This window comes from Candida dubliniensis, chromosome 1, assembly GCF_000026945.1.
Source record: "Candida dubliniensis CD36 chromosome 1, complete sequence".
Lineage (NCBI taxonomy): Eukaryota > Fungi > Ascomycota > Pichiomycetes > Serinales > Debaryomycetaceae > Candida > Candida dubliniensis.
The window spans coordinates 2,880,290-2,897,746 of NC_012860.1; the positions used below are offsets into that span (position 1 = coordinate 2,880,290).

General features: G+C 34.2%; 3 protein-coding genes and 1 pseudogene across 3 annotated transcripts, besides 2 other annotated features; 2 read left to right on the plus strand and 2 right to left on the minus strand. All coding sequences in view use genetic code 12, as the record gives it.

Moving 5' to 3' along the window:
* Window positions 1–817: 817 nt before the first annotated feature.
* Window positions 818–2,089, plus strand: CD36_12150 (opaque-phase-specific protein op4 precursor, putative; the record flags this gene model as incomplete). Its single annotated transcript, XM_002417810.1, has 1 exon — window positions 818–2,089. The coding sequence occupies one exon, from the start codon at window positions 818–820 to the stop codon at window positions 2,087–2,089; it is 1,272 nt and encodes a 423-aa protein (XP_002417855.1).
* A 1,517-nt stretch (window positions 2,090–3,606) lies between these two features.
* Window positions 3,607–3,854: a mobile genetic element.
* Window positions 3,855–5,810: 1,956 nt separating this feature from the next.
* On the plus strand, window positions 5,811–6,126 carry CD36_12155 (annotated as a pseudogene).
* Window positions 5,811–6,126: a sequence feature.
* A 2,226-nt stretch (window positions 6,127–8,352) lies between these two features.
* CD36_12160 (chitin synthase 3, putative) lies at window positions 8,353–11,994 on the minus strand (the record flags this gene model as incomplete). The annotated part of the gene is made up of 1 exon (XM_002417811.1): window positions 8,353–11,994. One exon carries the CDS (start codon window positions 11,992–11,994, stop codon window positions 8,353–8,355), a length of 3,642 nt encoding a protein of 1,213 aa, XP_002417856.1.
* Window positions 11,995–15,992: 3,998 nt separating this feature from the next.
* Window positions 15,993–17,039, minus strand: CD36_12170 (v-ATPase D subunit, putative; the record flags this gene model as incomplete). Its single annotated transcript, XM_002417812.1, has 1 exon — window positions 15,993–17,039. One exon carries the CDS (start codon window positions 17,037–17,039, stop codon window positions 15,993–15,995), a length of 1,047 nt encoding a protein of 348 aa, XP_002417857.1.
* Window positions 17,040–17,457: the final 418 nt, after the last annotated feature.

A 17,457-nucleotide genomic window follows, 5' to 3' on the forward strand; every position in this document is an offset into this window, starting at 1 on the left:
TTTTTAACTAATAACAGTAAAGATATAAATTAATAATGCAAGAGCTCGCCACCACCACAAGCATTTGATGAGGCAACACAGAAGGAAAATTACCTAGCTTAGTATGAACAGGTAATTTCAAGTTATGGTTGTGAAGCCTTTGTACTATATCCACGCCAAAAAACCATAATAACCACAATTCCTCGTTTTTGCTCTAACTGGGAATAAAAAAATATATCTGTTACTTGAAATAGAATCCTCTCCTATTACTTTCTTCCCACCCCACCCTTTCAAATTTATAATACAATTCTATATTTATCACAATATTGAAAAGTTTGTAGAGAATTGTTGAAAACCCAAATTCTATTGATGTTTGGATGCAATAAAATTTCCTAATTAGGAACTATGCCTGCACATAACCCAAATTGTGTTCCAAATATCTTTTTTGTTTTTCGCAATATTGTCGATAAAATAAATATAAACTACTCGATTGAGTAATAGAATTGAAAACTATGGGAATTACTAACAATAATCAAGAAAAAGACTTCTCTAAAGAAGAAGAACGCCTTTTCAATTAAGCTGTTGTCCATCTTTCCATGTTTGTCTTTTCAGATGAAGTTGGGGGTGGTTCTCCAATATAAATATAGATTCAAATCTCTTCAAAACATTTGAGTTTTAATTTTTTTATTTCTTTTATATCATTATCAAATCAAATCAAACAGAATCTTTCATTATTCAGAAAGAAAACTATATCAACTACAGTAAAACCAACTACGCCAACAAACTCTTAAGTCCAATACTTATACATACAAACACATACAAATATAAATAATCAACAATGAAGTTTTCACAAGCCACCATCTTAGCTATTTTTGCTTCAACTGCTTTGGTTTCTGCCGCTCCAGCAAATGTCATCTCCGAACAAACCATGGTCAAAAGAGAAGACCTTAATGCCGTTGTCGAATTAATCAATGAAATCAAACACATCAACTCCAAGAGAGAATACGCCGAAGGTGAAGATTTATTGGAATTACAAAGAAGAGCCGACAGTGTTATTGGTGAATTAGTTTCTGCCTTATACAACTCTGGTGTCATTGGTTTAGTCTGGGATAAATTGACTACTGATCCAGCTATTTCCAGTACTCTTTCCAGTATCATTAAATCTGCTATTCAAGGTGCCCTTGTCCAAGGTGGTGCTTTAATCCAAGCTGTCTGGAACTCTGGTTTATTAGGTGATGTTTTCAACAAATTAATCAACGATACTGATTTAAGACAAGCTTTATTGGATGTTGGTAAAGCTCTTTTCAGCACTGCTGCTAACTTGGTTTCCACTTGGCTCAGTGGCAGCTCCAGTTCTAACACTGCTGCTACTCCTGCTGCTGCTGCCGCTCCAGCTGCTACTGGTGCCTCAAAGAGAGAAATTATGGAAGCTTCTGAATACTTGAGTGAAAGAGATTTGGGTTCTATTCTTTCTTGGATTGTTCAAACCATCAAAGACACTGGAATTGTTCAATCTTTGGTTAACCAAGTCATCAACAACCCAGACACTGTTATCAGTTTCTTGACTTCTGCCCTTAAGAATGGTTTAGTTATTGTCGAAGATCTTTACGACTGGGCTAAGCAATCTGGTTTATGGGATCAAGCTTTAGTATACATTCAAAACAATGCCGGTAGTTGGATTAAAGCTCTTGCTGGATTATTCGGTAATGCTTTATCTAACGGTACTATCACTGCTTCTGACATCAACAATGCTGGTAGTTTATCTAACCCAAGTGCTACTGGTACTACCACTGCTTCTACTGCTGCTCCAAAAGCCGCCACTCCAGCTGCTGCTAGTGCTGCTGCTCCAAAAGCTGCTACCCCAGCTTCCACTGGTGCTGCTGTTGCATCCAAGGCTGCTGCTCCAGCTGCTGCTTCTGGTTCTAGTGCCAGTTCCGGTTCTTCAGGTAGCAATGCTGACTTGAATGCTTTAATACAAAAATACGGTGGTGGTTCTGGTTCTACTTCTACCCCATCTGTTGATACTTCTGGTTTATCCAGCGACGTTAACACTTTGGTTAATGCTGCTGGCCAAGCTGCTTCTTCATTGAAGAAAAGAAAACTTTATTAGATTGATTAATTGAAGGAAGAAAACAAATTGAGAATGTATCTCTAGATATATTTTCATTTGGTGAATTAATGGTTCTTCAACTTTTTTTCCTTTATTCTTTTTCTTATTTTCCCATAAACAATAAGTGTTGCTGATATTTCGATATTTCATTTTGGCCGCAGTTCAAAAAGACGATATAATTGAGATTGCTATGCTTTGGAGAAGGATATTGGTGAAAAAACTTCATTATATCATTTATTAGGGTTTGATTTTTTTTTTTTTTTCATTTTGGTTATAAAATAGTATTTGTTGGTTTTTCGTTGTTATTTTCTACTACCGTTATTAAATTCAGTTTTATTTTTTATTATCATTTGATGTATTAGATTTGAGTTTATTAACAATCCGTTATTATTGTTACCCACAATTATAGTATTTTAATTCTTTTATTATTCATTTATATATATTATTTGTATTGTTTTAAAATATAAAAACATTTGTATATCTTTAAACAAAAGCGAGTTTTATGGAGAAAAAAGCAAGAGGGTGTTGTAGTTCATAACTAACTTAACTTCGTTGTTGGCGTCTTGTTTTGACAGGCAGAAGTTTGCAAATTGTCATAAATGTTTCAGATTGTTGTCCATGTAAATTATGAAACAGTATCTACAAAATCTCCAGTCGATACTTAGTTATTCAGCTCATCATTCCCACACTAACAACCTGTCTCTGAGAGTACCTCAAAAGCATAAACCTTTCAAAGACTTACCATTAGTTTTATCCAGCCCAATCTCTGGTTTATTTTGTACCCACCAACTTTGTATTTCCATAGACAATTTTGTGCTACTAAAGCGATGAGGATGACATCAACTACCACACCTCTCATTTGAAACTACCTTTAAATATAAGCCGTTATATTCTCATAACCAATGTCGTCAAGCACAGAAAATAATCATAAATTCTTGGTTTGTCTAAAGAGCTGAAATTACTATTCCCAGAGGAGGACTGAAAGTAGATTATATAATATTGATGACGTCGAAATACCAAATCACTATGGTAAACGTACAAAACCAATCTCAATTACACCCCAAGCATTGTTGATTCGTAAAATATCAACCCAAACATTCGGTATTTTCATAGATAAGTGATTAAAAGTTCTTATCTCACCTGCGATTCAAACATTGCTGTTATTCTCCAAGTTTGAAACTAAATAGTTTTTTACAATTCTTGACTAATTCCGCGTCAATTGTTTACTTATTGTTTCAACCAAGAGCGATTCTGTTGAATACACCTTATTGGTATTGTTATTGGAGTTTCAGTTGCAAAATTTGTGAAGGTTTCCTAACCATTCAACTTTCCCAACGTGAAAACGTTTCTTGCAAACATTAGAAAGTTTCACAGATTTGCTCAGGAGTGAAAATGCTTTATCATTGGGGTCACTTTTTATTCTTTTCTGACTGTTAAAATGTTAGCAATCAAGAGTTTATCAGTGCCATGTCTTGCTTCTATGAAGTTTGTGTATTCATTTTTAGGCACCTTGTTGTTGTTGTAAAACAGGATCTGCAATATTTTATGTGCAGTCCTTTTGAATTCAACTCAGAGAGTTCGACGAATCCTTTATAATTGCTAATTTATTATTCTCTATTATATACTACTTCTCTTTTGAAAGACAATTCACATTTTATTATTTTCAATTATTACATACTGATAATTAGCTTCGAATCTATAGAAAGTTAGAGCAACACATATTATCCGTCGTAATATCTAAATAATAAAACCTAGGAATACTTCATTGTGTAATATTAATTTACACACAATTAAACTTTTTTTTTCCCTCTGGCCGTGATGGCGATGATGATGTTGGCTTTGGCGTACTTTTGTAGATCCCGTGGTCAAAACAGATCGCCCCATTTTTTCCCACGAGGCGAAGCACCACTCGACAGGTAAGACACATACGAGGAACCAGTTTTTCGCCTCATTTTCCATCTGATAAGCAACAATCGCCGGACCAATACTTACAATATTCAAATTAGAATAAGAATGCTTTTCCACCTGTGATTATCATACAACTTGGGATGAACGAATGTTTGAACATTCCACATCATTATAATCAAATGAAAGTGCAGGAGCAATAAACGCTAGAAAGAAAAATTTGAACAACAATTGCAAAATTGTTTTGTGGCCCTATGACAACAAGTCTATGAAATAACCAACACTAAAGTAAAATATTTGTCAGCTTGAGAATATTTAGAAACTGTGGATTTATAGATGGAAGAACTCTCTTCGTATGCGGCTAATTTTATTTATTGCTGCTAATTTAATTTTTCAAAGCAAGCTCATTTCCAAATAGTTTCGGTTAACCTCCTATTTTTCAAAGATTGTTTATTTACTCAAATCGGTAAAACTATCCTTTAGGGTCAAATTTTCCAAATATTTTCTTCCTCTTTTTGTAAATGACTTTTATAATTTGTATGACAACGACTCAAGGCGTACTTGCACATTCCACAAGACAATGGACGTATCAAAAATTACACAATTATAGTGAGGTGGAATTCTGCAGGTAGCTGATCATATGAAAAATATTTTTAATTATACAAATGTAGCTATGGCACCATTAATGAATACTAGTTTTCAGGTATGTTATTTTGTTTATCATATTCTGTATTCACTGATTATAAAAATTCCAATTGAACAACTAAAAGTAAACAAATCTATTTCGGCTAAATGCTTTTCCAGGTTGATTGATCCCCATTATCTCTCTTTCTTTTTTTTTTTTTTTCATTTTAAAAAATAGCTAGATTCCACGTAAATCCCTAAGAACAATAGATTGTTTAAGTGCCCCCTATTGGTTATGAAGGTTGACATAACCCTTGTTTCCAGCTAAAAAGTCTTGGTGATTCTTTTTTTTTTGTGTGGGTTTTTCTATTATTTGCGAACTAGAATTAATGACACAATAATTGCAAAAGAATGACGCAAAGTGTAAACAAGAATGGTTTCCATACATTTAATGCAAGAATTTCAAAAGAACAATCACGAAGTAAGTGTGGTGCTTTTTTTTGCTTTGAAGGAATGATGATCATGCTCGTGTTGAAGAACAAGAGACATAGAATTGGAATAGCCAAAAACACTCTACCTTTCGGCTTATACAATTTGAATTCTGTTATAAGCTTATATGGAGATAATCGAGCTTTCAATGCCGTGCAAGAATGAAATAAGGGCTAGAGCCATACCTTTGTATTAATTTGGAAGCAACAAAACCCAAAACTTAAAATTCTAATTAGATAATAGTGGCTTGAAGAGTAGTTTATGGAGAAATGAATCCCAAAACAATAGTGTATTCAAACCATGGACTTGTGAAAAGGAGGAGTCATGGAATGCTAGCCAATGGATAATGATGGTGATAGTGGTAGTGGTGGTGATATTGCGTACCAGATAGAGTCGAGAACAAACTAAGAAAAAAAGAAAAGCAGCCACAAAACAATATCGCAGATGAAATTCAGGCAATTAAAACCATTCTACATGTTTAACCGAGTTTTTCCTAAAATAACCCTAACCATATTTAGCGGAAAAAGAAACAATATCAAGTGAAATTGAGTTTATACTAAATGAACATTTAACAGGAAGGTAAGTATGGAAACCCCTTTGCAATGAATAAAAGGTTTAGTGAAAACTAAAACTATCACCAATTCACAAAAATAACAAATTTGCTTCGCTGGACGCCTTACCAAATGAATTGGTTGACCCATGAATTATCATCGTGTATCGTCAATCCTTTAAGATATATCACGATCACGATCCAAAGCTACATATCAATAATGTGCGTATACGTCTTTACATGTATGTACTTTATAAAAAGCAATAGAAGAAACGGGACCAAAGGAATTTGAAAAATGTGCACTAAAAAAGTCTTTTTAGCATTGACATGCACACGAACCAACCAACGACTGAGCGAATTGTCAAGCGAAATTCAAAAGTTATCTAAATTTCATTTTAGTTTTAATTTTAGTCTTTTTCAACCCTTTCAATTTGGCCCAATTTACTACCCTGCGACAATGAAACAATATAGTAAAAAGAAAAAAAGAAGTTTAGTTTCTTAGTGATCGCCGAATTTTCATATATGTCACAGACTATATTGTTTAGTTATCACCGGTGACAAATTTCCACGTTGTTGTTCTTCCGAGCTATAACTAGTCCCTTTCATTTTCATACCTGCAATGAATAAAGCCTTTTAACCTCGTAGTTTCCCCCATATATTCCACTCCAAGTAGGCTTTGTTTACCCTAACAGTCTTTCTCGTCAAACAAGTCACGTTCAGTGAGTAATACTTTTCCGCAGGTATAATCGTAACTGCAAACGATGTCAAAAAACTTTTTCACCCCGAAGGGTTTACTGTCAATTTTCTTGGCTTTCATTTCTTTCTTTCTTTCTTCTACATTTTGTGTAGGATGGGCAACACATTCAAAGAGATTGGCAAGAATCGATCACAAAATATGCTTGCAATTTCATGAAATGCACAATGAATAAAACCATTATACATTCCAAGAAACTTTATTGATGTAGCCCGAAACAAAAAGAGCCAAAGACAATAGTAACGGGCAAATACAAGAATTGAATTTATTTCTCCAAACCACAAAAATTGATGCAAAATTACTAACATTTTTCATTTTTCAATATTTTTAACATTCTTTTTCCAATATGATCATCATCTTCCCCCCCATCCATTCACCCAAATAAAGAAACAACCTGTGTCGTCATTTTTATTATTATTAACTATTTAGCGCCTTTCCCTTTCCCTCTTTACGTTATGATATTTATCATGCATATTACATACATGCAATGCACCTTTTTAATCTTCTTGTGGGAGTTTCCATTTTAACGTATAATTAATTGTTTTCACACCTTCTTTTTTATTCAACTATTTAGAGTTTTTGGACCAAATATAAATACCCTTCAATAATCCCTTTTCTTGAAAGTGATAATTCCAAGAGATTTTCATATATTCCTTTTTGTTTTAAATTTTCTTTTTTACTATCATCATTATCATATCTTCAAACAAACAATGTTATACGCATTAGCTACACCAGGTTCAGCTTTCAAACCTTCTATTAACAAAGTTAAAAACACTTGGAGATTACAAAAATTCAAAAAATTGTATATTCAAAAAGGGGGTTATATTTCAAGTAGTCCAACTGAAAGTTCATTCAATTCTGATGATAGTATATCGACTTCATCATCAGTCATAACTGCCAATTCATCAGGCCCAAGATTCATTTAAGCAAAAAAAAAAAAAAAGACCTTTACACATTGTTTAATTAAACAATGTCTGACCCAATTGATCAATCGGTCAACTTCTATCAATACATTACACATCATATATATCTGTCAACATTTGATAACGAGTTAAGTTAACTTCGTTCCAGAAATTCCTTCAGAAAAATATAACATCTCTCTTATTAGAACTATTTGTTATCCATCCTGTTTTCAAGTTATTATTTACATATTCCATATATGCATTATATATATCTTTATCCAGCACTGTTTAAGTTTATGTTCAGTTGCTGTGGTATTTCAAAGTTCCCCTAATGTTTGATTTAGTTTGATTTTTATTACCAATTGTTAAGCAAATCTCAGAAGATTGCTAAATGTTGAGTTCATACTGGGGCTTTCTTGTTGTCATCAACAACCAGGTTTTTGCCAATTCCGGGACCCTCACTGCATTAATGAAATAAAGAGAATTCCATAAAGTTTTGATATTTGTTATATATGCTTTTTGAGTTTATATTATTTATTGTTTATTTATATATGATTATCAATAAATGAATATGGTTTAGTTTTAGTTAAATTTTAACTTTTGATATTTTATAAGGGGCATAACTTTTTTCATGGAGGCCTGTTGCTGTTATTGTCTCAAACTGAAACATTATTAATTCAACTGAAATGACAACCAGTAATTGCATTGGTAACCAGTGGTGCCATTATTCCCATACGCGCCTTATTCCCCCCCCCTGATTTACATATTATGTTGGAGCTATAAATAACCTCCAAATTCTCCCTTTCCCTTCTGTTTTGTATTCTATTTAATGAACTTGCAACGGCTGCTTGGCTACGTTTTGTGTTTGTAAGAGATTCTGTACAATGCATGCAATAAACAAGGCAGAAATTTGAAATATTCTGGAGCCTCTATGTTATAAAGCAGCGTTGTAAAAATAGTATCTCTTTTATTGTTTACAATTTTATATATCCATATACATAAATAAAAAGGTCTCTCCTTTCTTTTTTTCAAAACCCAATCAACCAGACCCCGAAGATGATCCTTGACTTAAATCATCAATCAAATTTCCTCCTGTATTTGATGGATCCCATGCAGCACCAGGAACAGCCAAATTATTACTTGAATTGTTTGTCAATTGTTGCTGCTGTTGTTGTTTTCTGTTTTCTGTATTTCTACGTTCTCTTTCCCATTCTCTCCATCTTTTCATGGCAATCTTTGAAGAATCAAATTTACCTTCAACAGCACTATGATCTCCTTTATCACCACCAGCAACTGTTCTTGTTTCACCCCAACTGAAATCATCAAATTTCCAATATGCATAACTTGGCAACACAAAATTCCAAATTGGTAATGCAAAAAGATAAATAACAAAATAAACAAGATACGACAATGATGAAACAGTAATAACAATTAAACAACCAGGTAACCCAAAAATAACTGCCAATAAAACCAACGACATAACTGGAGTTGGTTTAGATACAATAGCAACAATAATCACGTAAATAGTAAAAGTAATGGCCGCTGGCAACACCAAAGTACCAATCAATTCAATAAAAATAACAAATTGCATAGAAAAGCAAAATGTACCACACAAATCTTTAACCAAAACCAATTCAAACAAATTATGCACAGTAGAATTAATCCAACGACGACGTTGTGATAATAACACTTTAAATTTATCGGGAACAACAGTTTTACAAGCAGCTTTAGGAACAAAGACCTGTTTCCTCTTGGGGAAAGTTCTCAACATCAATGAGGAAAGATAACGATCTTCACCCAATAACAACAAATTCTTACGATGTAAAGTATCAACCACATTATCTGAATATCTCTCGACAATATCCGGGTTAGCCAAAATAGGTACCCAATATCCATCAGATCCCTTTGGTGCCTTGATTCTATACATACAGAAACAACCAGGTAAACAAGTAACCCCACCGAAAATCGATTCAAACGCCTTGGCTTGATGATGGGAAATATAATATTCGAAAACTTGAATTGCCGTAACCCATGTTTGTGCCTTGTTGGAAATCTTTGTTTCTCCACATAATCCCATAATAGTTGGATCTTTAACCATTTCGGCAACCATATGAGTTAATGAATCTGGGAAAACTTTAGTATCAGCATCAACCATCAACACAATTTCATAAAATTCTGCCATTAATCCAGTGACTCTCCAAATACTTTGTAACATTTCATATTCTAAACTAGTCATTCTTTCATCAAAAACAACTTTTTGTAAAAATGACATTAAAATGATTTGTGAATCACGTTTACCTCTATTACCTGGTTTAGGAGCACTGGCTTCCTCAGGGGTACCACATTTGACAATAGTAATCATTGGAATACGTTGTTGCTTTTCTGGTGGGACTGTTTCGTCGTTATACTTGTAAAACCCAGCATAAACTTTGGCCATATTATGACGCTTACTACCTTGGGCAACTGCAACATATGAATAAGCTTCAACTTCATCTCTAGGCACGGTAAAGTCTGACATCATATCCAACACAATATCGGGAGTTGTTTCATCATTACCCGAACCTTTAATTAAACCATCACAAATAACAAGGATTAATTTATGAGAATTAGGGAAATCAGTAGTGGCAATCGAATCCAAAGTAATACGAATACCATCTTCATCTTCAGAATAACAAGTGACCAAATTAATTGTATGAGCTAATGGATATCCAAAAGGTTGATATTCAACTGGTGGTTGAGGAACAACATCAGGATGAATAATATCTGGAGATAAACCATTAATGACAATGGAATCATCACCCATAGAATCAAATGGATTATAAGAAGAAATTGGACGGTTCAATAAATCAGTTGATGAACCTTGATCAGTCAAATAAAGATTGGATTGTCTGCCATTGAACCCACCACTAACACTTTTATTGGCATTATTACCACGTTTACCGTATCCATTGCGTCCCAATAATGCTGCTTGAGTGGACATGGTGGTATATTTAAAAGTCTTGGAAAGAGCATTAGGATTATCATAATATTGTGATAAATCAGCATTTGGTCCCAAAGACAATTTTTGGGCTCTATGGAAAACAGATTGTCTATTGGTTTTGGCAGCTTTATAATTAGCTCTAGCTTTCACAGGTACGGTTTTGACTTCGGCACCAATACCATGATCATGATCGACCCAGTCTTCGATTTCTCTATTTCTTTTCGCCCAAGCTTTTGAATCGTACATTGTAGCCCCCTGTTTTCTTGAAGTGACCCATTTAAACCAACATGCCATAATAAATTTGACGACAACAACCGATAAAATGAACACCAAGGACACGTACAACACAACTTGAGATGCAATACAACCAATAGTATCAGTATCAATAGATCCAACTTTGATAATTTCTGTTAAACATCTAGCTGCCTGTCGTTCTTCAGAATTTGTCAAAACCAAAGATATATCCAATCCACGATAAGTTTCATCATCTCTTAATTTATCAAACAACTCGGGATAAGTAACATCGTCAGTTTCAATCCAATTTATCAAATCCAAATCCAACACATTCCCAGAGTACACCACCAAGTTTCTTGATGAATTCTTAACGTCATCCCAGGTGAAATAAACATCACCATTAACTTTCAATTTATAATAGGCATCACGAGCAGTCTCACTGGTATGACAAGCCCATCCTTTATAATAAGCAAATGTATTATTTGGTTTAGTTGAACCATCTTGGTTGAAAAGACGACATGGCATATACCAAGCCAATTCATCACCATTGTATGGAATAGAACAATTATCTCTTGGTTTGATTAACCCCTTACAGTTACCATTAACATTTTGGAAAAGAAATGATGCATCTTTACCACCAGCATTCATCGGAGGGTATAAAACATTAGCACCGGCTTGTATACCAGCTGCTTTTGGATGTTGCGACGAAGTTAAATCGTAAGCTCTACCATTAATAATCAAATAACCACCATTAACATGATTAATTTGGGTTCTAACCACTTGACTCGAACAAACTGTTTTAGTGAAACCAAAAGTCAAATAGGCAACAAATGCACCAATATAAAGAATACAAGAAATCAATCCGATTTTTTCTCTCCAGGCAAATTGACGATCTTTTGTTGGTAATCCAAATAATTTCAATAATGGAGCTGGAGCCCAAAATGTAATAGCATAACAATAAACTTTCCAAAAATATATGTCATGTTTAGGTTTAGTTGGTTTTTCCTTGTTTAATGGTCTTGATGATGAAATTACTTGGTTTTTCTTGGGTGAATTGCCATAATCGTTAATTTCATCGTTTAACCCATAAACTTCACGTCCACCTTTTAGATCATTATTTTGATCACTACTAACATTAGGTGAAGCATTATGTATATCCATTAAGGGGATCCCCTCGTCTTCATCTTCCTCTTGATGTGATGGAGTAGCATAATTACTTAAATGGGATCTTGATGTTGATAATTCGTTTGATTTACGAGGATCAACACCAGTTGAAGATGGTTGTACTTTAATATGATTAGATTCCTGATTGGCAACTTGAGTATAATGGAATCGGGGATGGTTTTCATCCATTCTTGATCTTTCTGGTCTAATTAAGGATTTCTTTCTTCCTAAACCTTCACCAGATTCAGGATCAAATTCTGAATAGCCTCTTCGAGGACTAGAACTATCTCTAAAATTAGACATAGTGAGTGTTATTTAATATGAGGAATAAATGTAGAAAACAAAAAAGACTAATGTTTCTGTTGTCTATAAGTTTTGGTGTTAATGCAAGGGATATAAATGATTAATTGTAATTGAAAACGTAGCTGTTTTAGTTCTTATTTTCTTCTAATAAAATTTTTTTCTTTGTTTTTGTATTGTTTTGGATATTGTTTGGAATTTTTAGAAGAAAAGGAAAAAAAGGAATTTGATTTCAGATTTTAAGCGAATGATCTGTTTGAAAATACTAATCAATCAAACACTTGATCAAATGGGTATTAATAAGTTTATGCAAATAAATGAAATGAATGAAATAAATAAGATAGGAACCTTCTAATCAATATAGAAAGAAAGAAAGAAAGGAAAAGGTGAAAGTAAAAAAAAAAAATTCAATCTCTGATCTCTCTCTCTGTCTGTCAAAGGAGTTGTAAATGAAATGCAAAGAAAAAATTTCTGTGGGCGCAAGAGGAAGGCGGGACACGAAAAATATATTATCAAGACCAATGAAATTTCCAACTTCTTCTTCTTCTTCTTCCTAACAACATTAATTCTTATTTGAATTTTACAAAATAGCTATTTTCTTATTACTCCATAGTATCTTTTTTCATTCAATTTACAATCCCACTCCTTCAATCATATCACATCTATAATGTTACATGTAACATACACTGTTGATGGTAATGTTATATTAGGTGCAAAAAAAAGGAACAAGAGAAAAATATTAAAAAAGTCGTGTAACAAATACCAATTATTTCCTATTGTGGAATGTTTTTGTTATTCATTTTCTTTTTATTCGAAATCAGTAATTGGTCAACACACTACTACCAAATCTAATTTTAGCAACTCAAGCATCAACACACAAAATCACCACAGCATCATCATCAATCCCATCCATCCTTAACAAATAACAAGGCTCAGACGATCATTTAAGCACTGCTTGATGACTTATGGCAAGTCGATTATTCCTATCTCTAACCTATAATAGATTCAATATTAGAAGGTTTATAATGTTGAGATCTTATATATAGATTTGGAGAATTCCTCGTCTAAAATGTTGGTCGACACATGGTAGCAATTGCGCCGAAGCACCTATTGTTATATGTTGCACTAAAAGAAACAGTGGTAAGTTCCTAGACGAAAGACGTTGGTCATTGGTACCTGAAACTACCTACACAATGCTGATACAAACAATAACTATATCATACGGCTCAGTCCAATAATCACGAATAGATGCAGGTTTTCAATGGTTTATCGATTACACGAAACTATATCACCAATAGTTCAAGTACTTCTGTTGGAGGCAGCAAGACTATGAAGAAAGATGATGAGTTTCCTCAATTTAATAAATTGGTTTCTAAATTGATGTTGCATCAACAAGAAAGCAAGTCTGTAACGCAATTTTGAAGATCTTAACAAACTGACAGTATTACGTCCAGTCTTGAACGAATCGTTCTCTTCAAATAATATTGTTGGTTTCAATACAAATCAACCATGACCGAGATATTCTCAAAGGCATCAACGCAATCATGCAACCACAACTTCAAATCTCAGTGGACCTGATTTTTCAAGTTTAAGTTATGCTGATTTATTAAACAATTATTGTTTTGTCAATAGTTCAACCACCGCAACCAACAATAATCCATTGGTTGGAGTATCATCATTAACTACATCATCAAACAATAGTTTAATTTTGACATCATCAATACCATCCATTTCATCTACACCAAATACTCCTATTCTCATTCTTGTTTTCAGTTTGTATAATCCTGTCTAGTTTGAGTTTTCTTCCACGTTTGCTCCTAAGTTTTTCATGTATAGCTTTATAAAACAATGTATATTATTATGACAAGAGTTGTAGAGAGAATAAGCCTTTTCATTGACGCGCAAAACTAACCCACTTATGGTTAATCTTTAGTTATATGTGGAGCAGATTCAACTAAGAAATAAAGACAATTCTCTTTCTCATCTAATAGAGGTTTGTCGGTGACTTTTGCTATTCACAATGATGAGATCATATCACATATCCCTGACTTCTGGTGTCATACCTGCTCCCTTCTTCTTGTTATGGGGTTGGTCAAGATTTGTGAAACGTTGTCCACATTCGAAAGAAGAACGACACACGATGCAATTATTAAGCTGAATATTAACTATTAAACATGGCGTAGTTTTTTGTTGGTTTGGACATCTTTCAGGACATGCATATGGTTGTTGCAGAGCATACTTTTGAGGAGGAAATCATAATCGAAATTAGGTAGAATTTGTTCCTACATTAAAGTTTCGTTAACTCTTTCTCAGAAGATAACTCAATTGTGTTTGCTAGATTCTAAGGGCTTGGCCTGTATAATAGTATACACAACACCAAATATCATCATACCACGGGTATTGAGTGCACATATATATACCAAACATTCTCCCCTACCATCTACTACTTGTTGATATACTCTACTTCAGAAATACATACGTGATGTCACCTTCTAAGTATTCGTCAAGATTCTGGGCCCATGTGTGATATGGGATACCATTACCTATTAGATAGCGTTGGATGCCGAGTGTTTTCTGAGTTCTGTGAAGTAACGACATTGGGTTACCTTTTATTGGATTCTGTTAAAAAAGATTGGCTTTTGTTGCCATTGTTTGTGAATCTTACGAATGTGGATTTATAGTTTTAGTTACAGATATTACTGTACTAAACCTTACTAACAAACAATTCAATAGCGATCCGATTTCTTTAGAAAATTGGAGGCATTAGTTTAGAGTTTTAATATACTTTATTTACTTGTTATATGAATTACAATGTAGAGATATAGAATCTGCCTCTTGATTAATTTAAGCTGCAAAGAAGAAAGTATCAGAAAATGAACTCTGTATATTGGTGATTAACCAATTTCATAAGGCATTCGTTCCAGTGGAATTATTCCATCCATCGCTTCTTCCTTGTAATTGAAGATTGATCAACTCTTCCTGATTGTGTGGGTTTATACCATCTCTTTCACCAACTATATAGAACAACCCACACGTATAAGCATTCTGGTAACTTAATTCATTAAGAACTGGTAGCATATTTGCCATGTGGTCGTAAATAAAATCTGATAAACTCTGGTTCAGTGTTACCATTGTTGAGATTGCTCCATTGAAAACTTTGTATACAAAATCTTCTAACGCATAATGGTGTATCTTGTTTCATTGTTTCCTACCAGTTCAATAGTAAGTACTTTGTGAGATAGCTTGTTTATTCCCCATATTCTTCGGCACACATGGTGAATACAATTCATGAGGTTGTACAATTGTCAAAAATGTATTTAATTACATTGCGTCGACATTTCGGAGATTCACTAGTAATTCACAGATATTGACTGTTCATTCAAGACGTATAAAGATCATGTACGTCTCTTTGGCTTGCTGACTCATTTGAAAACTTTACTCATACTTCCTATATTTTGATTAAAAAGACTGGCCCAAAATATCAAGCTTGCTAAATCTTTCATAGGCATATAAGTATTCATAATATAGAGTCGTATAAAATAGCACTTTTGGTAGATATTTTCCACCATTTAGGCTGGTGTTAAGAGAATGATTTAGATATGATTGTATAAACTACATGGAGTGGGGGACTGAACCAATTGATTGCCAATATTGTCTTGATACTATGGCCAAGATGACGATCATTGATATCAACTGATAACAGTAATTGTCATAATATCAAATAATATAAAGTTTCAAATTGTCTTTAGTTTCTAAATGAAATTTGTATATTTTTCTTCACATGTATGAATCACATTTAAGTTTAGAGAAATGAGTCTTGATGTCATATGGATTAAAAATGGTCTTCACTACAATCTTTTCACAACAATCATGTTTTCCAAATGTTTTACAATTCAATTGATAGCTACGCTAAGTATTATCCAAATAATGTACATTGACAGGTGAGTCAAGTTGCTTATTTCATAGATAACGCAAGTTTAAATCCGCGATAATTTCGTAGATCAGTATACAGCTATGTAGCTATCGATTCTATTTTTCTGGTTTTGGGCGATACACTCTGCAATCCAGGTGACGTTTCTAATCTCTTGCTCTTTGGATTTCAACCAGGCATAGACGGTTGCCAAAGTAAACTGCTGGGTGAATGCGTTTCTGCACAATTGCATTTCCAAGTAATAGAACCAGTCGCCCAAACTTTTTAAGGCATCGTTTGTTTCGGAAAAGATGTCTTTGTAGTCTCCTACAAGCTCGACAATGGACTTTAATTGTTCCACATCGTCAACCTGTGACAACTCCAAGTGGTAGGTGGGGTATAACTTGCCGTAGTTGGGGAATAACGATAACTTGTCTTCTGGGGAGAGGTCGGGGTTGTTGAGGGAGTTTAAGGCGATGTTGATAACACGTTTGTCGGCTTCCAAGGTTAGCAACCTCTCCATGATTTCCTTATCGGGTCCATCCAAATTTTTGTTACACCAGTCGACAAACTCTTCCAAGTAGTTTTTGTATAGTCTGTTTCTGATGATTTCGATATTCAAGTCGTCCAAGTCGTCAGCAGAAACACAGTTCTTGAAGAATGGGGCTAACGGGGTGTCAATCAAAACTGTCAGGTACAAGCTTTCGATGTCGGTGGCGATGGACAAGGTGGGCAAGGTATCGAACCATCCCAATGGGTTTGTTTTGGCCAAGATTTCCGACTTGTCTCTTTCGTGCAAGGTTCCGGTAATCATTAAGATGACGTTGTCGATCATGTACCCGTAGTTGATAAAGTTCATGAATTTGGTTAATTTGGAGGAGGACTGGGTGTGGATGTATTGGTATTGCTGGAATAGCTTTTTCGATAAGTTTTCTTGGATGACGGAGGTGCTAAGGGGGCCGGAGTAGTTGGCAAGGAAATTGCCATAGTCGGTGGACGATAACTGGAGTTTCAAATCTTCAAGGTTATCGCATTGGGTGAGATTGACGTATTGGTTGGAGGTCAAGAGGCCGGATTTGTAGCCGCGTACAACACCTTCAATATAGCCGTAGTCAATGTTAAAGAAAAGTCCCTCCATAGTAAAAACTTGATCGTGAAAATTTGAGCTAAGCGAAAGTTTGAATTGAAGAAGGGGATTAAAACTCGAGTTTGATAAGGTGTTGGAAGATTTTTTGTTGAGATTTTGAAGTGCGTGTGAGCAGGCGAAAACCAGAATATTATTTTGGCCCGAAAAATAACAAACACAACAGATATTGTTGTGCAAAATGCAACAGTAGTTTTATAGGAGCTAGGAAGAGGTTTGTAGATGAGATGGGGCAATATGTTATTCTTACTCTAGGCAAGGTTCATATTTAGAAAAGAATACTGTCTTTGATCATTTTTGGAGTTATTTTGTGAAGAAAGTGCTGCCGAAAAAAATTTACCTAAACAAAACTACTCATTTCGATTTCTCAGTGAGCATTTAAGACCAATCGTAGGTGTGTTGTATCGTGAAA